The sequence below is a fragment of the Panthera pardus genome, unplaced genomic scaffold (genome assembly GCF_024362965.1).
Source record: "Panthera pardus isolate Hobbes unplaced genomic scaffold, ASM2436296v1 HiC_scaffold_22, whole genome shotgun sequence".
Classification (NCBI taxonomy): domain Eukaryota; kingdom Metazoa; phylum Chordata; class Mammalia; order Carnivora; family Felidae; genus Panthera; species Panthera pardus.
This window is the reverse complement of record NW_026526788.1, coordinates 34187050-34211600: the sequence shown is the minus strand read 5'-3', so window position 1 is coordinate 34211600 and position 24551 is coordinate 34187050. Positions and strand designations below refer to the sequence as shown.

Below are 24551 nucleotides of genomic sequence, written 5' to 3'. Positions count from 1 at the left end.
CCCTCCCCCACTCATTCCCCCCACCCCCCATGCTCTCTCTCTCTCTCTCTCACACATACACACACACACGCGCGCGCACGCGCACACACACACACACACACGAATAAACATTAAAATAAATTTAAAAAAAAAACAAACAAGAGTCAACTTACTTCTTCCAAGCAATAATTTTAAACAAGGTTCCTTGCCTTCCATTTATCTACTGAGGATTAACTATCAGAACATGGTTGTCAAAGAAACAAAAATCAAATCATTTATTCGAACTGAAAACTGAAGCCAGACTTTTTCTATCATGAAAGCAAATCTGATTTGTTTGACAATGAAGAACAGTTTTACCAATCGTTCCACGGCAGACAGTGGCCTTCAACTGAATGAATGATTTTGACTAAAACATGTTTAAAGCACTCAATAAAAACATTCTATTAAAAAAAAAAAATCCTTTTGGGGCACCTAGGTGTCTCAGTCGGTTGAGCATCCAACTTCGGCCTCAGGTCATGACCTTGCGATTTGTGGGTTCAAGCCCCACGTCAGGCTCTGTGCTGACAGCTCAGAGCCTGGAACCTGCTTCAGATTCTGTGTCTCCCTCTCTCTCTGCCCCCCCCCCACTCACACTCTCTCTCCTTCAAAAATAAATAAACATTAAAAAAATATTTTTAAATCCTTTTGACATAGGTATATTGAAATTAACAATATTTAACTTTCCCCAGCATGTCCTAAACTGTTTAGGTAAACATACACCTATAAGTAAAACACTAATAGATATGATTACTAGCTATTTAAGAAGACGTACTAAAGTCTTTTTTGGTGCATTTCCCAGAACTGCATGTCTCTAGTGACTCTAATAACTGGAAGTCAGGTGGTTTCTAATTCTTTGCTTTCAAAAAAACTGAAGGACCTAATCAAATTATCAGCTGATAGACAAATAAAAATAATTTTTGATGATAGACCATTTGATGACAGAGATGCTCAAACAATTAAGTGATGCTGGTGAAACAAAGCTCTGTCTACTTCCATCCAATTAATTATGTGAACACATTTCTCAGCACTTCTACCTGTCAGGAAGCAAAAATTCCTCATTCCCTTCTCAGGGAGCAAGAACCTGTGTGCCCTTGAAGGTCCTTCTAGCCAGACTAAGAATCAAATTGACAGATTAACAGGAGAATATCAACTTTAATAGGTATATGTACGGGGAATCCACACAGACATGGAAATTCCAAAGTCGGTCAGACAAAATGAGGTATACCTGTCATTCTGAACTAAGGAGAGGGAGTAAGGGTCTGGGATTTTAAGGAAAGGAATGTACTTCAAAGGGTGATAAGAGATGTTTGGTAATTAGATGTGTGCCCTACCATATAGATGGGTCACTTAGATAAAATTTATCTCTGTTAATAACCCTTATTCTTGGAAAGACTCTCAGTGTAGATTCTTCCATGTGGTTAGGGAAGGACACTACTTCCTCTTGAGCCCACTGGGTTTTAAGTGTCTTCAGCTCAAAATAATCCACATGCCAAAGTGGCACATTCTGAGGGGGGCCTATCCTGAACCTCTTCACATCTCTAAAAGAAAAAAGGAAAATAAAATTGATGCTGAACATTGTCTAACTGCAGCAATGAGCATTATTTATCCAAGAAAGGCTGAACTAAAAGAAAAAAATTAGATTAGCTTCATCCACCTCATTAAAAGATGCATTTCCAATAAGATTTTTTCTTGTTTAATAATTACTCAACATTTTAATACATTTACGTTATTTTACTAACTATATGTTAATTACAATTTAATGAATAGATTTTTTTTTTAAGTTTTTTAATTTATTTTTTGAGAAGGAGTGTACACATGCACGTGAGCAGGAGAGGGGCATAGAGAGAAGGAGAGAGGGACTCCCAAGCAGGCTCCGCAATGTCAGTATGGAGACCAACACAGGGTTCCATCTCATAAATGGCAAGATCACAACCTGAGCAGAAATCAAGAGTAGGACGCTTAACCAATTCAATCACTCAGGAGCCCCCTAGGAGATATCTTTAAATTCAATTTACAGGCATATATTTGTGGCAGAGACCTGATAGGATGATTAATATGCACAAAAGACTTTAATGTATAAAAATGTATTACCTTCCTAATATATGCATATTACATAAAAATATAATTCATGCACAAAAATACATTACATAAGGATAAAATCTGGCAGGAAAAAGTATAATACAAATATAAATTTAAATAGAGAAAGGAATATAAAATTTTTCAATGTTAAGAAAACAGTTTGGGGGCACCTGGGTGGCTCAGTCCGTTAAGCAGCCAACTTCACCTCAGGTCATGATGTCACAGTTTGTGAGTTTGAGCCCCACATCAGGCTCTGTGCTGACAGCTCAGAGGAGCCTGCTTTGGATTCTGTGTCTCCCTCTTCCTCTGCCCCTCTCCCACTCACTCTCTGTCTCTTTCTGTCTCTCAAAAGCTGAATAAATGTTTAAAAAAAAAATAAAAGAGCTTGTTTGTGTCTTTTTATAAATGAATGATGGTAAAAAAATTTTTTTAAATAAATGGATTATGGTAGGTATCAAAGCCGTATGGTATTTAGAGTCCACTAAGAGTGATTTATCAGTTTTATTTAGCATTATAAATCATAAATATTAACTTAATGAGTAAGGAAACTTATTAATGTTTATTAAAACATTTTTATGAAAGTTAAAAAGTTTGAAACTAGTGGATTTGATGATATCTATGTCTCAACAAAGTGTTTTGTACATAGATAATAGCAAATCAATTAATGTTATTTTCCTTCTCCAGCTGGCTAGTGATAGAGAATAACAAATATTTTTTGCACTTAAGGACCTCACAATGCAGTAAATGAGTAAGAATAAAAATAAATGTGGTGTGATAAGGTTATGATAAAGCTATGTACAGTGTTCAAACAAAATAGTAGAAAGTCTCCTTCCTAAGAAAGTCAAAAAAAAGGGAGAGCTTTTATCTGTTTTCTCTTCCTTCCCCATTTCATCTCTCTTCTCTGTTCCTTTCCTATTAAAAAACAAAACAAAACAACAAAACCTTCTCTTCTAAAGTCTCAGGATAAGAATTTAAAGGAAATGGTGGAGGCCAGAAAAAAAAAAAAAAAAAAATGGAGTCCAAATAGGCAAGAAGCAGGCAAGGAAGGATAGACCTGATTTTGATTAAATCAGCAAACAAAATTTTACTCTCTCAATGGACTGAGTACATCTCCAGATCCTCAAGAATAAATGTACAAGATTCATTTTGAACTATTCTCCAAGCAAATGAGTTCTCTAATTCCAAACAAACTTCAAAGTAGTTACTCTTCCCGTATCATTTCTTTCTCTCATCTGATTTCCTTCCTACCCCAAACCAGGTAACTTTTATCATATCTCAAAAGCCTTAATTTTTCAGCTTCAGCATGGAGCCCAGCATGGGGCTCGATCTCATGACTGTGAGATCATGACCTAAGCCAAAATCAAAAGTCAGATGCTTAAACAAGAGAGCCACCCAGGCTAGGTTTTTTTTAATTCAATTTTCTCTTCCTTATCTCTTCCTTGACTCTTACACACTGCATTTTAGAGTTAGCCAAAATGCAAGGTTTGAGGAAACAGTACCCAAGATCATCCTCACTTCTGGGGTTCCCAGGTGGTTCAGTCAGTTGAGCAATCAACTCTTGATTTTGGCTCAGGTCATGATCTCATAGTCATGAGATCAAGCCCTGTGGAGGTCTCCACACTGAGCATGGAGCCTGCATGGGATCTTCTCTGTCCCTCCCCTGCTTTCACTCTCTCAAAATAATATTAAAAAAAAAAAAAAAAAGGCTATCATCACTTCTGACACCAACTGCAAGTTCTAGAAGTTCCCAAAACCACCCTCTGGCTCAATAATTCACTAGAAGGATTCACAGAACACCCTGAAAACTATTACACTCACAGTTATGGATTATAAGAAAAGGATACAGGTCAAAGTCCAAGGGAAAAGACATATAGAGCAGTGTCTGGGAGGGTTCCAAATGGAAAGTCTGTCCTGATATCGGTATGTTGACCATATAGACCATTGTTGATATGTGACTATAAGGTATGCAGTACTGCCAACAAGGGAAGCTCACCCAAGCTTCAATATCCATATTTTTTATTGGGGCTTCACTACATAGGCATGATTGATCAACTGACTGCCTCAATGGTTAACTCAGTCTTCAGGTCAACTGATATCATATGACCCAAAGTTTAACCCTAAATCACGTAACTGGTCACTCTGTAGGGTGTGGCCAGCCCTGTCCTAAACAAAATGACACTTCTATCAGGTATGATGTAGATTACCTCTCAGAAGCTGGGGCCAAAGGTCAGACATCTCTTTGGACAAGGCCAAATTCTTTACTACGCATATGCCTATGTATGTGTTTATTTATTTACATATGTCCATAAATATACTGATGTGTATATTCATAAACTTCCATCTAGATCTGCATTTTTCATAGAACTCTCCCTTATACTCACTTTACCTAATTTTAGTTAGGTTAATAAACTATATGAAAAGTCACCAGAATAACCTATTGTTATTAATTATCTACCCGCCCAAAAGAAAATTATTCTAATTTTATGTGGCGCCTGGGTGGCTTAGTTGGTTAAGCAACCAACTTCGACTCAGGTCATGATCTCATGGTTCCTAAGTTCGAGCCCCACATCGGGCTCTGTGCTGACAGCTCAGAGCCTGGAGCCTGCTTCGGATTCTGTGTCTCTCTTTCTCTCTGCTCCTCCATCACTTGCACTCTGTCTGTCTCTCTCCCTCTCTCTCAAAAATAAATAAACAGTAAATATATATATATATATATACATATATAATTATGTTGAAAATTATTCTAATTTTTAAAATGGAACACTGATTTAATTTGCAAATTAGAAAAAAGGCACTAATAAAGATTATTTGTTCCTCCACGCAATTTAAATATATTTCCAAAGCTCATAAACTACAACCAAACTCTATATAGATGGTTATTTTTAAGGAAACAAAAACTTTCCAAAACACCTTTAAAATGTACACAAAAAAATAGTACAAACCTATAATTGTAAAAATTATGTGTTAACTAACAAATGCCTCACATTCATTTTGAAAGTAGGCAAAGTATAAATTATAAATATAAAGGTAAATATACCATCAGGACCATAACCCCTACTAATGAAATAGAGCTAGTTCTCACTAAAATGTACATACCTCTACTTTCTACCATATCTTTCCTAAAATGATACTAAGTACAGCCTATTTTTTAGTTGGATTTTGTTTCCAAAAGACATGATTAGATAGATGTTCTGTTTTTATATTCATTTCTTAAATTCAAACATAAACATGGTCCCTAGAAAGTCAGAGACAGCAAAATGGTATACTGGTAGTTCTCAACCTTTTTTCTGTCTGAATTTGCCAGAGGATAAAGACAAGTGCCTACTCCTATCAGAAGATAAGGAAGGTGGAGACAATACACGCAAGCACAGACTTTATCCTGCCTCTAGCCTCTGCAGAGAACCTCTAAGTGAAAGAACATTAGATTGCAAGTCTAAGACCTGTGTTACTGTCCTGATTCAGCCATTAATTAGCTTTTGGAAGTACACAAGCCATTTAATTTCTCTAAGAAGGATAAAACTACCTATCTCATGTTGCTATGTGGATCAAATAAGATAATACATGAGAGGTGCCGACACATTTACATGCAATACTCACCTCTCTTCCCTTTCCTGTAATGCTTGCACCCTCAATAAAATGACTAATTCATCTAGCTTAAATAGAGAAGGAAAGCAGTTGAAACTGTTCACATTTTGAAACAGTTGCATAACTACAAATTTCCATTAAGACATCAGACAGTTGGGTACAAGGATGTCAATGCGAGCATTATTTAAGGAAAAGTGTAAGCAAATATTATCCAGAAAGTAGATTTATAATGAGTAAGTTATAACACCACTGGGAGCAGGTCAGCATTAAGTTGAAAAAAAAGGAAAAATGGCAATATACTCCCAAAAAGAATTGGAAACATAACACCAAAATGTTATATAGCATTACAGATTATTTTTATTCTCTTCTTTGTGCTTTTTCGAAATGTAAATAATTAGCATGTTTTACTTTTGAAACTAGAAAAATCACATTAAAAACAAATAGATATAATACTTTAGAATGGGGTCATAATATTCTTCTGGATGTAGTTTTCACTTAAATTTTTCAACCAATGAACATTTAAGCCTCCGAAGATTAGTTCAAACTTTTCTTGTGTAAAATTTTTAAAATAAATTTGTTTTAAATATTTGTATTGTATAAATATTGACAGCAACAGGTGACAAGTGGATAGGAAAAAAGAGAGAAGGAAGGAAAGGAGGAAGAGGGAAAAGAGAGAAAGAAGGGAGGAGGGCAAGAAGTAGGAGAGGACAAGGGGGAGTACTTTCCTTCAACCCTATCCGAGCTATTAAAGGAAGCACAAAAGAATAAAATCCCATCATGGCATTCCCATCATGGGCAATGGGAAAATGGCACTGTTATTTAGGTTTATAATTAAATATCAGAACACATAAATAAAATGTATTAATACATGATAGATAACTATTAAGATATGCTAGATCAGCAGCAGTGTGCAACTAACAGTAATGAAACACAGGTAGGGCCTTAAGATTGAAACAAACATTGTTTATTCAAATGTGCTTTCCCTGAAGATAAGCATAACATAAAATTTCAGACCTACAAAGGTCCTTAAAAACACTGTCAAGTCCAGAGACAGCCCAGTCATAAATGAAATGGCCAACTCAATATCACACAAATAGGTAACACCAAACTAAGACTTGCTTACACAGCAGTATAACAATAAAATATTCCATAAATGCCTGCAACTAAGATTGCCTTCTAAGAATTAAGTAAAATTTGAAGAAATCTATAAATACTACCACATGGTCCAAAGAATCCTAATAGTAGTATGCAAAATTTTATAGAATTGGTAGAATCAATCAGATAGTATGGGTATGGTAAGATTTTAAACATGTTTAATTACCCCTAGCAATTAAAAAATAAACATATCAAAACATGTTGGAAAGGAAAAAGAGAGGCCAAAAGTGTTAATCACCACAGCAATGTTTTAAGAGGCTTACCAAGAAACAGATTAAAAAGTAAACCACTGGATTAGAATGAAAATAATAGCAAAAAGTTACAAGATTTATGAAAATAACATTTTAAATTCTCACTAGTAAACTAAATGAGGATTAAAACTCAATTACAGAAGGCTGAAGAAAAAGAAACTAGATTTACACTTAAATAGAACTACACTCTTTATATTATTAAATTTTCTTTGCTTAAGTTTTTATTTTTATTTATTTTTAATTTTGTTTAATGTTTGTTTATTTTTGAAAGAGAGAAAGAGAGAGAGAGTGAGTACAGCAGCAAGGGGCAGAGAGAGAAGGAGACAGAATCTAAAGCAGCTGCCAGCACAGAGCCTAACACGGGACTCGAACTCACCAGCCATGAGATCACGACCTGAGCCAAAGTCAGACACTTAACTGACTGAGCCACCTAGGCACCCCACTTATGTTTTTATTTTTAAAAATCACTGATAATTATTCAAAATGACTAGCCACGTATTTTCATTAAAGGAAATTTAAAATTTGACTTGGAAGATGTTACTGCCTGGCCACTGGGCCATATCAACAAAATTGGGCCACTTTACATCACACCTGTCATTTATTTCTTACACTCTTCGATTTGACTTCTGGCCCTTATCATTCCACCGTGATTTACCTACCTGAGGTCACTGCTGACATCCTATTATCAAATCCACTAAATTCTTGTAGGTTTTATGTTACTAGGCATCTCTCTTACGTGTGATACTATTAACCACTCTGTCATACAAACTCACTGTACTTCATGAGACCCTGTTTTAGTTCTGCTAAAAACTCACTATTTCTTCTTCAGCCCCTTCCATAATCAATTCTTCTTCATTATCCATTTATTCAGTGTTCTATCTTCCAACCCGCTGCCTTCACTTTTACCCTTTCTCTGAAAGGCTTATCTATTGGTTGCTTTTATTTTTTATTTATACATATGTATGTACCTACATACATATATAATCTCTATGCCCAATGTGGGACTCAAACTCATGACCCCCAAATCAAGAGTCATACACTCTTTTGACTGAGCCAGCCAGGTGCCCCATTGGTTGCTTTAAATACCACCTATTTAATAATTTTGGTGGTGATGATGATGATGATGATGATGTTGATAATAGTATAATAACAGCTAACCTTCATTGAATGGCATTATATCAAGGTAAAATTAAGTATAATGCTTATTTATTATACTTCCCTCCAGCCATGAATCCTCTACCCACCAGAAACATAAATCGAATCCACCTGAATATCACATATGCATCTCATGCATGAACAAAACTGAACTCAATCTATCCACTCCCTCTAACATGTCATTCTCTCATACTCCCTAACTCAATCGTAAATACCACCAAAACCAAAAGTTGGAATGTCATCCCTGACTCCTTTGCCCCCTTCATTAATCAATCATTAAACTTACCTTTTATAACAGTAAAATATTATTGAACTTTCTCCAAACTGCATAATCAAGTCACCATCCCTCAACACCACCATCCCTCAACAACATCCCTAATGCTGCTTTATCCCAAAATCTAAGAATCTGGAATTCTGAAAGAGAGAATCAGAAGAGCCAAGGACCATCTTTCTTTTAATGCAGGTAACAAGGTAACCAAGTTAAAGAAAATACACAAAATTCAGGAGCATTTCCAAATACCAGCAATAATCGAAAAAATGTTACTGAAAAAATATTCTACTCACAATAGCAATAACTTTACTTTTAAAATACCTAGGGAGTCACCCGGGTGGCTCAGTCAGTTAAGAGTCTGACTTCGGCTCAGGTCATGATCTCACAGTCCGTGAGTTCGAGCCCTGAGTCAGGCTCTGTGCTGACAGCTCAGAGCCTGGAGCCTGCTTCGGATTGTGTCTCCCACCCTCTCAAAAATAAATAAATGTTAAAAAAAATTTTTTTTAATAAAAATAAAATAAAATAAAATACCCAGGATAAACCTCACCAAAAATGTACACCTAGAAGAAAACCGTACAATACTGCAGTAAGACCTAAGCTGCACTAATATTGTAACAACTAACCACATATCACTATTTGAATTTAATTAATTAGAGGTGCCTGGCTGACTATATCAGAAGAGAGTATGACTCTTGATCTCGGGATCGTGGGCTCGACTCCCACGTTGGGTGTACAGATTACTAAAAACAACAAATAAATTTTTAAAAACTTAGTTAAAATCAAATAAAATTTTAAAATTCAATTCATCAGTTGCACTAACCACACTTCAAATGTTCAAAACTAAATGTGACTAATGGTTACCATATTGAACAGTACAGACATACAACATTTCCATCATCACAGAAAATTCTAATGGACAGTATTGCTCTAGAGATAATAATTTGCCCCAGATTTTTCTTTTAATCACTTCTGCATGGTTTGCATTTTTCCCCAAACACAATTATTTTTATAATTTTTGAACCTAACAAACTTAGCAATGATCACTACCATAAGATGTGGAAGTCTAAAACAAAACAGGGGCACCTGGGTAGCTCAGTTGGTTAAGCAACCGACTTCAATTCAGGTCATGATCTCACAGTCTGTGAGTTCAAGCCCCGCATCAGGCTCTGTGCTGACAGCTCAGAGCCTGGAGCCTGCTTCGGATTCTGTGTCTCCCTCTCTCTCCTGCTCATGTTCTGTGTCCTCTCTCTGTCTCAAAAATAAATAAAAACATTTAAAAAATTAAAAAAAAAATTTTTAAACAAAACAAAAAAAAACCTAACCATTTTGCAATCCTGTATTTAATGTACTTACAGACTACATGTTACTAAAATATACAAAATAGCTAGAAGAAAAATAGAAATATATATGCATAAATAGAAAAACTTATATGGTAAAGATCTCATTTTTCCAAATTAATCTAAAAATGCAATGCAATCCTAAACAAAAACCCCAAAAAGAATTTTTTAAGTACTTGACAAACTCATTCTAAAATTTATGCACAAAAGGAAAGAGCCAAGATTAAGAAAATTCTTGAATAAGAACAAAGTGTAGGGACTTGTCCTATCAAACATCAAGATTTATTATAAAGTTTTGTAACAAAATAAAAATAAAGCTGCATTAGTTCAAGGACAAACAGACAAGCAGAAAAGGATGGAAAACCTAGAAACCAAGCTACAGACAAATAAAAATTGGCATTGCAGATCAATGGGTAAAGATTGGGACTATCACAATACAGTGATAGAATACTTGATTTCACTTGAGGAAAAAAAAAAATTTAACTGGATCCCCACTTCACATCATATACAGAAATCTATTCAAGTCAATTGAAGACCTAAATATACAAACCATAATATTAAAACATGGAGAAGAAAATATTGAAAAATAGCTTTATAAAGAATTAACTATAGGGGCACCTGGGTGGTTCAGTCAGTTTAGTGTGCAATTTCAGCTGGAGTCTGTTTCAGATTCTGTGTTTCCCTCTCTCTCTCTCTCTCTCAAAAATAAACATTTTTAAAATTTTTTTAAAAAATTAATAATGAAACAAAACAATTATAGCCTTTTAACCTTATATATGGAGTATCACTTGATACTCCAAATATTGTTTTACTTCAAACTAATATATATTTATTTACAGAAATAATTCATCTTGATTTATACAAATAATCCAGCTGTAAATTTTTGGCATTGAATAATCAGCACTGAAATTTACAACCAACTATTATTACTTTGAGAATTTTTGGAGTAAACATTAAGTAATGTCTTTCATGCATGCTTACGTTAATCAAGACTTACCTAAGGTTTGTATGATTACATTATTATAGATTTGGATTCATAAGAAAAATATATTTCCTCAACTACTCTAGCTTCCTTTCTTAAAACTATTTTCATTTCTAATGAGGATTTTTACTTCCCAATTACCATGACATTAATTCTCTTCATACCTTTACTTCTATAGTATTTACCTAATGTCAGGAAAAATCAAAACAAACCTGTCATATATTCCTCCACTTTGTTTTGTATAAACCTCTTCCTTTACTCTCCATAATTAGATCAACACTCATCTGGCAGTTATTATACATTCCACATTTTATCTCTCCTCATACCCACTGTAACTCTTCAATATGCTAGAAAAGATTATTTTCAACAGCCTACTTTGTTTCAAGTTTTCCTACGTATTTTCAGTTACTACATTTTGACAAATTGGACACATCAAAATTGACTAACTTAATTCTTTCAATTAGATAAAGATCCTACATTTTTCTTACTCCAGGAAAAAACTGGCTTTCACAATCTTTTTTTTTTTTTTTTTAATGTTTATTTATGTTTGAGACATAGAGAGAGCATGAACAGGGGAGGGGCAGAGAGAGAGGGAGACACAGAATCTGAAACGGGCTCCAGGCTCTGAGCTGTCAGCACAGAGCCCGACGCGGGGCTCGAACTCGCGGACCGTGAGATCATGACCTGAGCCGAAGTCGGCCACTTAACCAACTGAGCCACCCAGGCGCCCCTGGCTTTCACAATCTTTAAACAAACTAGTATATTCTAGAAGAAGTTTAATTTTTAAATATCAAATAATTATCTAATTGACACTTCTGAATAGTGGCAATGCTTGTTCTATCCTGGAAACTGTCAATACAAGAAGTGTATTGTTTTGAAAACTTAGTCAAGAAGAACTGTTGAGTGTTTCAATCTCTCATACAGGATTTATTCATCTACTAATGTACCAATTAAAACTAAATATTAACAATTTTTAGAGCAAATTACACACATTTTTTTCTCACCTACACTATACCTATAATTGAAGGAAAACACAATTTCACTAAGTTTATAAACCTTTACATATCTACCATAATTTACGCCAAAGTCTGGACATATAATTAATTTCAAATTAATACTTCCATAGTAAGTTCGCAGAAAATAAATAATACAAATGTTACAATTAAAACAAATCTGTATTTCAAATCTCTGCTCAATGATTGATGCTTTTTGGACATCAACAAATTTCTTAAGATCTAACTTATTCTTTATGAGATACCTACCTCATAAAGTTGCCAAGAGGACTAAACTGATACTGTATACATCTAATACATGCTGAATAAATGTTATCTTTATCAGATAACAATTCTTAAAATTTATTATATTCTTTTTTCTCATATATTCTTGAATGTTTTTCAGATGGATCTTCCATGGCCCTTCTTTACATTCCACTCTTTGTGGTGCATCAGTCCAGTGTGTCAAGACTATTAGCATATGATGGCTCTGATTCTTTAAAAACCTGTTCTGAGTGGCACCCAGTCGTCTCAGTGGCGACTCAGTTGTTTGAGCAAAAGACTTGATTTTGACTTAGGTCATGATCTCACAATTCGTGAGATCAATCCCCACATTGGGCTCTGTGCTGACAGCAAGGAGCCTGCTTGGGATTCTCTCTCTCTCTCTCTCTCTCTCTCTCTCTCTCTCTGCCCCTAACCCCCCCCCCAAAGATTCTCTCTCTCTCTCTCTCTCTCTCTCTGCCCCTAACCCCCCCCAAAATAAATAAATAAACTTAAAAAAAAAGAAAAAATATGTATCTAAAGACAAAAAAGGAAAGTATCAATTCTCACATTTTAAACACTGAACACTTAAAATCTCACTTTATTTTTTAATTTAATTCAATTTTTTTATTTTATATATAGAGAGAGAATCTTAAGCAGGCTCCATGCTCAGCTGTGGAGCCCAACTCAGAGCACAATCCTATGACCCTGGGATCATAACATGAGCCGAAATCAAGAGGCAGATGCTCAACCAACTGAGCTATCCAGGGGCCCCTAAAATCCCACTTTAAAAAGGACTTTCCATAAAAAAAAATTTTTCAGTCAGATGCTATCTCCCAAGTACCTAACATGTATCCATCGCTATACTATCATATAGCAAAAACATAATGTAGTTCCTTTATACAAAGAGTTTACTGTATATATAACAGATTTACAAAGATACTTTTCCGAATTGTCTCTCTCCATCAATGTTTATAAACCCTGCATGCAAGGTTTATACTATGTATATTTAATTATAAACCTAGTACAAAAAAAAAAAAAAATTAGCATCCTTTCAAGTAAGAGATTAAAAAGCGGAAGAGAATAAATAAATGAGAGCCAAGAAAATCAAAGGAAATTATAAATTAAAGAAAAAAAACCCTCTCTTTTATTCTAAACACTGCTTGTTTGAGAAATTATAAGATCATCACATAAATTATATAAATTATTAAATACTTAAAAAATAAAGCCAGGAATCAACAAAAGATTTGAACCTAGAAAAAAGTAAGATAATCATTTATTTACCCACCAATTGCTGGGTGGCTCAACTGGTTAAGCATCCAAATATTGATTTGGGCTCAGGTCATGATCTGACAGGTAGAGAGTCTGAGCGCTGAGTTGGAGCTCTGCACTAACAGCACAGAGCCTGCTTGGGATTCCCTCTCTACCTCTCTTTCTGCCCCTTTCCCATTTGTGCACAAGTACTCTCTTTTTCTCTCAAAATAAACTTTAAAAATAAATAAATAAAATTAAAATCTTAAAAAAAAAATGATAATTTTTTTTTTTTTTAAAGGAGAGGGAGAGACACCTGGCTGGCTCAGTAAATAGAGCATGTAACTCGATCTCAGGGCTGTGAGTTCAAGCCCCAGGTTGGTTATAGAGATTACTTAAAAAAATAAAATCAGAAAGAAAGAAAGAAAGAAAGAAAGAAAGAAAGAAAGAAAGAAAGAAAGAAAGAAAGAAAGAAGGAAGGAAAGAAAGAGAAAGAAAGAAAGAAAGAGAAAGAAAGAAAGAAAGAAAGAAAGAAGAGCAAATGAAGAACTTACCAGAGCTGGAAAAACAAATCTCAACTGCAACAGAAAAAGGCTACATTATGATAAGCAAGCCAAGGCTACTAGCAGAAGCCCTAAGTCTCAGAGGAAATGGATAAGGCATGGAGCTAAAAGTAGGGAAACTGACTACCATCTCACCATGACAAGTTACAATTCCTAAAATAAATTAGAGATTTATTGTCTGAAGAAACCAAACAGAAGCATCTCTGAAATGAGAGACAACAGGCAAAACAGGACAAATAGGAAGGGACAGATCAAACCACCTACTTAATTATGGTAACTTTAGCCCCCTTACCCTGTCCAGCTCTAAGAATAAAGCAACCAGGCTTCAAAGACTTTTCTGTAAAGAAACTAAACAGACTCAGAGAATAGACTTCCAGATACCAATATTAGGAGTCAGCCCATAAAAACAGGCTTTTAATATAATCAAGCCACAATAAAGTTCCATTACTCAACAAGCCCAACCTATGCATACCAACCTTCCAATGAGGTTTTGAATGTGTATGGTGTGTGTGTGTGTGTGTGTGTGTGTGTGTGTGTGTGTGAAAAATTTTTTTTTGCTTAACTTATTAGTGTTCTTCAGCTATGTAACAAATTCACCCAAAACTTGTCAGATTAAAACAACACTCATTATCCCACACAGGTTTTAAGGGTCAGGAACCCAGGAGTGGCTTAGCTAACTGATTCTGGCTCAAGGTCTCTCATGAGGTTACAATCAAGCTGTCAGCCAAAGCTGCAGTAAACTCAGGGTTCAACAGAGGATGGAGAATCCACTTCTAAGCTCATGTACATGGTTGCTGGCAAGTCTCGGTTCCTCAAAGGCTGTAGAGCAGAGGCCTCTTATCTCCCACTCCATAGGGTGCCTGAATATCAAGAGATGGCAGCTAGCTCCCCCCCAGAATTAGTAATCCAAAAGAAAGAAAGAGGTGTGTGTACAAACAAGTGAGAGAACACTCAATATGGAAACCACAGTCTTTTACAACCTAATCTGTAGCATACCAACACTCCTACTGTATGCCATTCCTTATATAGATCAGTCCTAGTACAGTTGGGATGAGACTACTCAATGGAATACCAGGAGGAAGGGATCACTGGGAGCCATCTTGGAAGCTACCAAAGTGTACACTCTGGTCCCCCACCAGTAATCCCTGCCTCCTGTTTTTTACATCCACGTGTAGTGCCCTCCCTCATTATACCAGGCTTGGTGTGTATGATCAACAGTATATGGCAAAAATGATAGCATGTCACTTTCTAAGATTAAGTTATAAAAAAAGACTACAGTTTCCATCTAGGGAAAATGATTGCCTCTCTCAAATCACTAGTAAGAGAGCAAACAGCTACCATGTGTTGGTCCATGAGATGAGAAACTGATATCCTCAGTTCAAAAGCTTTTAAGAGGGCCATCTGGGTGGCTCAGTTGGTTGAGCATCCAATTCTTGGTTTCAGCTCAGGTCACAATCTCACAGTTCATGGGTTCGAGCCCAGGTAGGACTCCACACTGGCTCCTTGCTAATAGCATGGGACCTGCTTGATATTCTCTCTCCCTCTCTCTCTGCACCAACCCCCTCCTCCACTCATGCTCACTCACTAACTCTCTCTCTCTCTCTCTGTCAAAATAAATAAACTTTAAGAAAAAAAAAGGTTTTAAGAAAGTGAGGACAGCCAATAATGAGTCATCTGGGAATCAAATCTTCCAGCCATAGTTGAGCTCTGAAATGAATACCACCATGGCCAAGAGACTGACTACAACTTGACCAGAGACCCTAAGCTAGAATGACTCAGCTATGCCACACTCTCAAATTCCTGACCCTCATAAACCATGATAGATGCTAAACTTGTTTGTTACTTTAAGCAACCAAGTTTGGGGGTAACATGTTACATAGCAATAGATAATTTTATCAAAGCTTTTTTAAAAAATTATAAAAGCAATTCAAAATTGTTATAAAAATCTTAAACTGTATAGAATGTTGAAAAAAAGGTACCTACCCTAGCCAACCTACCCTCCCACAACTGTTAGAGCTTAGAACATATCCTTTTGTATTTTTTCTTCTTCCTATACAAATCAATGGAATGAGGTTTTTAATGTCTTACCATTTAATATGAACAGAGAGCCAAAAATCAACTAATATTGAAAGAAAGTCTCCATTGTGAAGGCCACAGTAAACAATAAGAGTAATCCACAGAAAACAGAGATAAAGCAGGAAACAGAAGAGAAACCTTCATAAAACAAACAAAACCATCTCTAATTAATATGTTTAGACAGGAGAAAAAGACTACATCCATAACACAACAGAATGTTACATAATAATAATTTACTAACAGCAGGAACAACAACAACAAAAACACTAAAAGCTTTCACAGAGAAAAAGACTAGTGATCTACAAAGGAAGGAGATGCATTTGATGTATGGCAGACAATGGCACATGCCTTCAAATTTGCAAAAAAAAAAAAAAAACAAAAACACCCTATTAACCAACCAATAGGTGCAAAGGAAAAAAATTTTTAAAGATCGTCACACATATGCAAGGATTAAAATTACATGTACTCATGCACTCTTTCTCTTAGGAAGCTACTGAGGCTATGCTATATACACACACACACACACAAACACACACAAAACCAACTAAGCATATATAAGGTATGGGAAACAAGAAATCTGAAACAGGAGAAAGTCAGAGGGAAGTTCAAGGCAAACTGCTGTTTTAAAGGGTGGGGGCACGCCTGAATGGCTCAGTCAGTGGAGTGCCTGACTCTGAGTAAATGGAAACTCTTGGTTTCAGCTCAGGTTCCTGAGCTAATCTCAAGGTTCCTGAGGTTGAGCCCCGCATCAGGATCTGGCATGACAGCATGGAGCCTACTTGGGATTCTCTCTCTCCCTCTGTCTCTCTCTGCCCCTCCCCTGCTCATTCTCGCTTTCTCCCTCTGTCTCTCTCTGCCCCTCCCCTGCTCATTCTCGCTTTCTCCCTCTCTCTGAAAATAAATAAATAAACTTAAAAACAAAAAAAAGTCTAATAGCACAACCTGTTCATTTTGAGCACAAAGATGGAGAACTCTAGAAAGGAGGTCACCAGAGAAAAAGATGTTGACAGACTTAGATTTTTTTTTTAATTTTTTTTTAATGTTTATTTATTTTTTGAGAGAGAGAGAGACAGAGCCCGACACGGGGCTCAAACTCACAAGCCATGAGATCATGACCTGAGCTGAAGTCAGACACTTAACTGACTGAGCCACCTAGGCATCCCCTTACTGATTTTTAAGAAATGAGGAGGCAGAGGGGGAGGAGAAGGGAAGAGGTTAGTAGGCATATGACAGATTTAAATCTAACAGTGGTTTGAAATTTTCAGTAAGTGTATAGAAAATGGTACAAATGAATACAGGATATAATAAGTCACTGGAAGAAAAACAAAAAGTTTTATAAGTAACCATAGTCCACAATTTTGTTCACAATGATTATTGGCTTTTAACATAATTTAATAACATGGGGAAGATGAAGAGGAAACGGTAACAGGTGAAAGGAGCTAAATCCTTAGCTATCACAATAGGGAGTCAATACATATCTAAAACTGGCAAACCCAAAGAGCTCCTGGCTGACTCTGCTGGTAGATGGAGCATGTGAATCTTGATCTTGCGGTCATGAGTTCAAGCCTACGGTGGGGGGTAGTGCTTAAGAATAAATAAAATTTTAAAAAAAATTTTTAATAAATAAATAAAAACTGAGAAACCTAAGAAATACCTAGTAATACAGACCTCAAACAGACCCTAAGCTTGGGATTGCTAGTCAGATTGTATGCATGAGAAATTAACCTTCAATTCGCCTACTCTCACAGTAAACATTCAGGAATGTACAGCAGTTTTTAACAGTTACTAGAACCTGGACAACAATGAGATAAGTAACCAGAGACTCTTCAACAATTAAACACCAAGAAATTATAAAAATTCCTGGTAAAAAATGGCAAAAGCAAAGTTCTCAGAAGGCCAGAGGAAATCCTTTCCACTAACATTCATGAACATGATTAGGTTATATCCTCCCACAGGAACTTGAAGATCAAATGTGCCCCTCCACACGGAGTGTTGTGTCCTCTGTTCAGGAAACCCTCCTAATGCAATCGTGTTCTTGTATCCTTTCCCTACACTAAAGGAACATTTATTCTTTGCCTCTCCAATCAACCAGCCTTATAAAAATCACATACAGCAATATTAGTGTATTATTTAGAAACAATTGGATACCAGGAAAGAACAGCTAAGAATTAGAAATGGTTTCTTTTGGAAAAATAGCACTTTTGGGATATAGGGTAAAAGCAAGGGGAGAGGTGGAAGATGCAGCAAAGGACTAACATTATTCCTTAAAAATTTTCAGTACTAGGGCATTTGGGTGGCTCAGTCGGTTGAGTGTCCAACTCTGGATTTGGGCTTGGGTCATGGTCTCAGTTCATGGGACCAAGTCCCTCGTTGGGCTCCATGCTGAAAGCACAGAACCTGCTTGGGATTCTCTCTCTCCCTCCCTCTCCGTCCCTCCTCTGCTTGCACTCTCTCTCTCTCTCTCTCTCTCTCTCTCTCTCAAAATAAATAAATGAACTTAAAAACAATAAACCTTTAGACTAGTTTACTTTTTAACTAGCAGTAGTTGTACATTGATAAGTATTTTTTATTCAAAAGGCCAGATACTTTTTCTCTTTTTAATGTTTACTTATTTTTGTAAGAGAGAGATACAGAGCATGAGCAGGGGAAGGGCAGAGAGACAGGGAGACACAAAGTGGGCTCCAGGCTCTGAGCCATCAGCACACAGCCTGACGTGGGGCTCCAACTCACAAACTGTGAGATGATGACCTGAGCCAAAGTTGGATGCTCAACCAACTGAGCTACCCAGGCACCCCCCAGATACCTTTTTTTAAGTTTATTTATTTATTTTGAGAGAAAGAGAGCACAAGGGAAGAGCAGAGAGAGACAGAGAATTCCAAGCAGGCTCCACACTGTCAGCGCAGAGACCTACTTGGGGATCAAACTCCCAAACCATGAGATCATGACCTGAGCCGAAATCAAGAGCAGGACACTTAACTGACTAAGCCACCCAGATGCCCCAAGGCCAGATATTTTTTTAAAAAATCAGAATCAGAAAACAAATTCTATCCAAAAAATTTTGATAGTTAACTCGTTTTCACAGTGTAAGAGACTAATAAATATATATTTATTCATTTGGTTAGTACCCAACTATTCCCAGAAAATTTATTTTTACACAGTTCAAATATAAAAAACACTTAACTAAATATGGTCTGAAATGTAAATTAAACACAGTCTAGTGAAATAATAAGGAATGCTTTCAAAGTGTATTTTGGAAAAAAATGTTCTGGAACATAAGAATAGGAAAGTCTCTACATTTACGATTAGGATCCAAAACCTTGCTTTTTATCTCCAAGTACTGACGTCAAAAATCAAGTTTAAAAATTAAAACTCAAAACAAAAATACTAAGTTTCAGCTTATTTAGGATGAGCTGCTAATGAAACAAAGAAGTGACTTGAGCTCTCTGTAGTATCAGCACACAGCTGTCAGATCACAACCATTCTGATCACATTTGCATGAACTTTTAAAAACAAATATCCTGGGGCGCCTGGGTGGCTCAGTCAGTTAAGCTTCCAACTTGGGCTCAGGTCATGATTTCACGGTTTGTGAGTTCGAGCCCTGCGTCAGGCTCTGCGCTGACAGCTCAGAGCCTGGAGGGTGCTTCGGATTCTGTGTCTCCCTCTCTCCCTGCCCCTCCCCTGCTCATGTTTGGTCTCTCTGTCTCTCAAAAATAAATAAACATTAAAAAAAATTTTTTTAATAAATAAATGCAGGGTGGCCTGGCTGGCTCAGTCAGTGGAGCGTGTGATCTCAGGGTAGTGAGTTCTAATCATATGTTGGGTGTAGAGATTACCTAAAAAATAAAAAATCTTAGCGGCTCCTGGGTAGCCTAGTCAGTTGAGCATGTGACTCTTGATTTCGGCTCAGGTCATGATCTCACAACCAAAGTGGGACTCAACCGACTGAGCTACCCAGGCACCCCCTAAATAGACAAAACAATCTTAAAAGACAACAAAGTTAGAGGGCTCACACTCTGTCACATTACTTCAAAACTTACTTCTGCAATAATCAGCTGCAATATCAAAACAGTGTGGTAGTGGCAAAAGGAAAGACATAAAGATCAATGGGAAAGAATTGAGAATCCAGAAATTAACCCACAAGTCTATAGGCAAGACATCAGTCTATATAGAGACATAAATATGAGTTTGGGCCGTACATCAGGCTCTCTGTTGTCAGCGCAGAGCCCACTTTGTATCTTCTATCTCCCTCTCTCTCTGCCATTCCCCTGCTTGCACGTGTTCTCTCTCTCTCAAAAATAAACATTTAAAAATAAATAAATAAATTTGAATGTGAGAGAGAGAGACAGAGAGAGAGAGCAAGCAGGGGAAAGAGAGAATTTTAAGCAGGCTCCATGCTCAGCACAGAGTCCTTCACAGGGCTGGATCCCATGACCCTGGGATCATGATCTGAGCCATTTCTTATTATATTACAATAGGCCAAATTTACACATTTATAAATTCTTGCCTGATCCTTTGACATACAAGTTTACCTAAAAGAGTTATAGGGGTAGTTTCCAGGGCATTAAAAAATACAATTTGTTAACAATGGTTGTCCCCCCACCAAATCAGTTGTATTTTTATGTACTAGCAATGAATAATCCAAAAGTAAAATTAAGTTTGGGTTTGAAGATGGTGTTGAGGAGAATAAATACCGTGACTTCCAGTGCTTTGCTAAAACTTCAGATGCAAGGCCTTCTGGCCAAGCATCTGTAATTTCGTATTGTTGCAACATTCATTATAACCCTGGGGGTTCCAGCTTCCTAAAAGTTTGCTGTGGACAAACCAGAAAGAAGGTTTATATAGATTTCTACAGAAATTATGATTCCCGGAAAAGATTTTGAGGAAATGATGAAGGATGGTATCTTTCAGAGAGCAAAGTGACTTTCTTTCGGTTGGTTCCACGGAAGTTGGTCACTGACCTGTATTCCTGAACTATGAAACATGAATATTGGACTATGGAATAGTTTCTCTTGATAAATAAACAACTAACAAGTACTGTGGAAAAAAACAAACAAGGAAAAATAAACTTAATAAAACAATTCTATTTACAGTAACATCAAAAATAATGAAATACTTAGGATTAAACTTAACCAAGAAAATATGACTTACACACTGAGAACTACTAAACACTTTTGAAACAACTTAAAGACAACCTAAATAAAGGGAAAGACATCCCCTGTTCATGAACTGAAAGACTTAGTATTGTTAAAATGGCAGTACTTACAAAACTGATCTACAAATTCAGTACAGTCCCATACAAAATGCCAAGTGCCGTTTTTGCAGAAATAGATAAGCTGATTCTAAAATTCATATGGAATTTCAAAAGATTCCAAATGGACATCTTTTTTTTTTTTAATGTTTATTTTTGAGAGAAAGAGACAGAGTATGAGCAGAGAGGGGCAAAGAGAGAGGAGACACAGAATCTGAAGCAGGCTTCAGGCTCTGAGCTGTCAGCAAAGAGCCGAATGAGGGGCTCGAAATCACAAAGCACAAGATCATGACCTAAGCCAAAGTGGGACACTTAACCGAGTAAGCTACCCAGGCACCCCCTAAATAGACAAAACAAGCTTAAATTAGAAAACAACAAAGTTGGAGGACTCACACTTCCTCACATTACTTCAAAACTTACTACTGAAATAATCAGCTGCAATAATCAAAACAGTGTGGTAATGGCAAAAGGACAGACATAAAGATCAGTGGAAAGAATTGAGAATCCAGAAATTAAACCTCAAGTCTATAAGCAATTGATTTTCATAAGAAGTACCAAGAGCATTCAATGGGAAAAAGAATAGTCTTTTCAATAAATGATGCTGAAATAACCAGATTTCCACATGCAAAAGAATGAACTAAACCCTTAACACATAACTAATAAAACAATTAACTAAAAACAAATCAAACACCTAAATTTAAGTGCTAAAACAAATCTTAAAAGAACACATACACATTGTGATTCTGGATTTAGCAATGAATTCTCAGATACGACAGCAAGAGCACAAGCAACAAATGAAAAAATAGATAAACTGAACTTCATCAAAATTAAATATCTTTGTGCATCAAAGGAAACTATAAAGAAAGCAAAAATAACCCAAAGAAAGGGAGAAAATGTTTACAAATCATTTATCTGATAAGGGGGTCTATTATCCAGAATATATAAAGAGCACTTACAATTCAACAACAAAAGACAAACAACTAAATTCAGAAATGGGTGAAGGACTTTAATGGGTGAAGGACTTTAATATACATGAATAGCACATGAAAAAGATGTTTAACATCTTTAGTCATTAGAAAAATGCAAATCAAAACCCACAATGAAATATCACTTTACACCCACTAAGATGGCTATAATTTAAACAAAGGAAGGGGTGCCTGGCTGGCTCAGTCAGTGGAACATGTGACTCTTAATCTCGGTATTATGAGTTCAAGCCCCATGTTGGGTGCAGAGATTACTTAAAAAATAAAATATTTAAAAATAATAAAATGGGGTGCCTGGGTGGCTCAGTTGGTTGAGCATCTGACTCTTGACTTTGGCTCAGGTAATGATGCAAGGGTCGTGGGACTGAGTAATGCATCCAGCTCTATGCTGAGCATGGAGCCTGCTTAAGATTCTTTCTTTCTTTCTTTCTTTCTTTCTTTCTTTCTTTCTTTCTTTCTTCTTTCTTTCTTTCTCTCTCTCTCTCTCTCCCCCCGCCCCCGCCCTCTGCCACTCTCCTCTGCTTATGCTGTCTCTCTCTATCAAAAATAAAAAAAATTATAAGTATTAATTAATTAATTAATAAGGGAAAAGAACAAGTTTTGGCAAGAAAATGGAATCCTCATACATTACTGGTAGGAATATCAAAGGGTGCAACCATGTAGAAAAGTTAGGTAGTTCCTCAAAAAGTTAAACACAGAATTACCATGACTCAGTAATCCCACTCCAATAGATACCAATACCATAGATTAATGAAAATACATGTCCACACAAAAACTCGTACACAAATGTTCATAGTAGCTTGATTCACAACAGCCAAAAAAGGAAACAACCTAAGTGCTCATCAACCAATACAGTGTGTGTTGTGTGTGTGTGTGTGTGTGTGTGTGTACACAATGGAATATTATTTTGCCACAAAAAGGAATGAGTTACTAATACATGCTACAACTTGGATGAACCTTGAAAAACATCATGCTAAGTGAAATAAGACAGACACAAAAGGCCACAAACTGTTTCCATTTATATGAAATACAATGGCCAAAATAAGCAAATCCATAGAAACAGAAAGCAGAATGGTAGGTCCCAAGAGATCAGAGCATGGAGCAGAGGTGGGGAAAGGGCAGGCAGGGATAGTGAAATGATTACCCATTGGGTACAGTTTTGTTTTTAGGGTGATGAAAATGTTCTGGAATTAGATAGCAGTGATGGTTGTACAACCCTAAAAATGTATTGGCAGTCATTGAATTACACACTTTACAAGTGTTAAAATTATAAATTTTAAGTGAACTTTACCTCAGTTAAAAAAAAAAGTGGCTGCCCTTGGGCACAGACAGAACTTGCTTCCTCATTATAAATCCCTTTTTTACTACTTAATTTTTTCTTTGTACCAAATGGTGTCAAACAGCCAGAAAAATAAACACAAACTGATTTCTCAGCTAAATTTAAAACATCAGAAGTTACTATTAAGGGAGAATTAATATAGAATGATCACCTCTGAATTATGTCCTGCATATTCTTCTTGTCCTCTCTAATCCTATTTCTTCTCCCATTTATGTTATAGCACCATGACAGATGTAGTTCACTGATAACAATTTAAAAATTTAGGAACTAAATCATTAGGTAAATCATATATACTTCTTCCTTGCACAGAATAAAAAATAAATTTCAGGGACACCTGCGTTGCCCAATCAAGTTAAGTGTGTGACTTCGGCTCAGGTCATGATCTCACAGTTCGTGAGTTCAAGCCAGACATCAGGCTCTCTGCTGTCAGCACAGAGCCCGCTTCGGATCCTCTAGCCACCCCCTCTCTCTCTGCCCCGCACCCATGCACGTGCATGCAGTTTCTCTCTCTCTCTCTCTCTCAAAAATAAACTTGAATTAATTAATTAATTTCAAGTGAAACTAGCAACAGGATTGAACAAATGTACCTAAAGTTTTCCCAGAGAAAACTGTGGTCAATTCATAAATAATTATAATGCAACTTACTATTAATGACATTAAATTTCCTGAGTTTTCCTCCAATTGAAAGTATTAGAGTCCAAAGTCTTCAACAGTTTTTCTTTTGATATAAGTTTCACATAGTACATACGAAGAATTTAATACTCACTTATCAAGGAAATCCTTATCCACTACAGCAGTGATGTCAAGAAGAGGATTTCCCATCCCAAAGAGAATATTTTCACTAGAAAAAAACACACAAAAATGCAAGCACAAGTTAGAAATACTTCTAAAAGTAAGCTGATGTATAAAATGCACACAAATATAAAAATATGTATCTTCACTTTACCTCAAAAATAAACCTAACATGCTAGTTTATTAAACCTTTGATTTGCTTTTTACATTTCA

The 24551-nt window shown here is 36.2% G+C and overlaps 1 protein-coding gene across 4 annotated transcripts in view; it reads right to left on the bottom strand.

Moving 5' to 3' along the window:
• Positions 1–24551, bottom strand: part of ADK (adenosine kinase) — a 513465-nt gene that overhangs the window by 447929 nt on the left and 40985 nt on the right. For 2 of the 4 annotated variants that reach the window (XM_019444618.2, XM_019444619.2), the window contains exon 2: positions 24313–24387. The exons of the other annotated variants lie outside the window; for them this stretch is intronic. In XM_019444618.2, coding sequence (XP_019300163.1) covers positions 24313–24387 — 75 coding nt within the window. The remainder of the gene's footprint in view (positions 1–24312; positions 24388–24551) is intronic. 4 annotated transcript variants of the gene reach the window in all.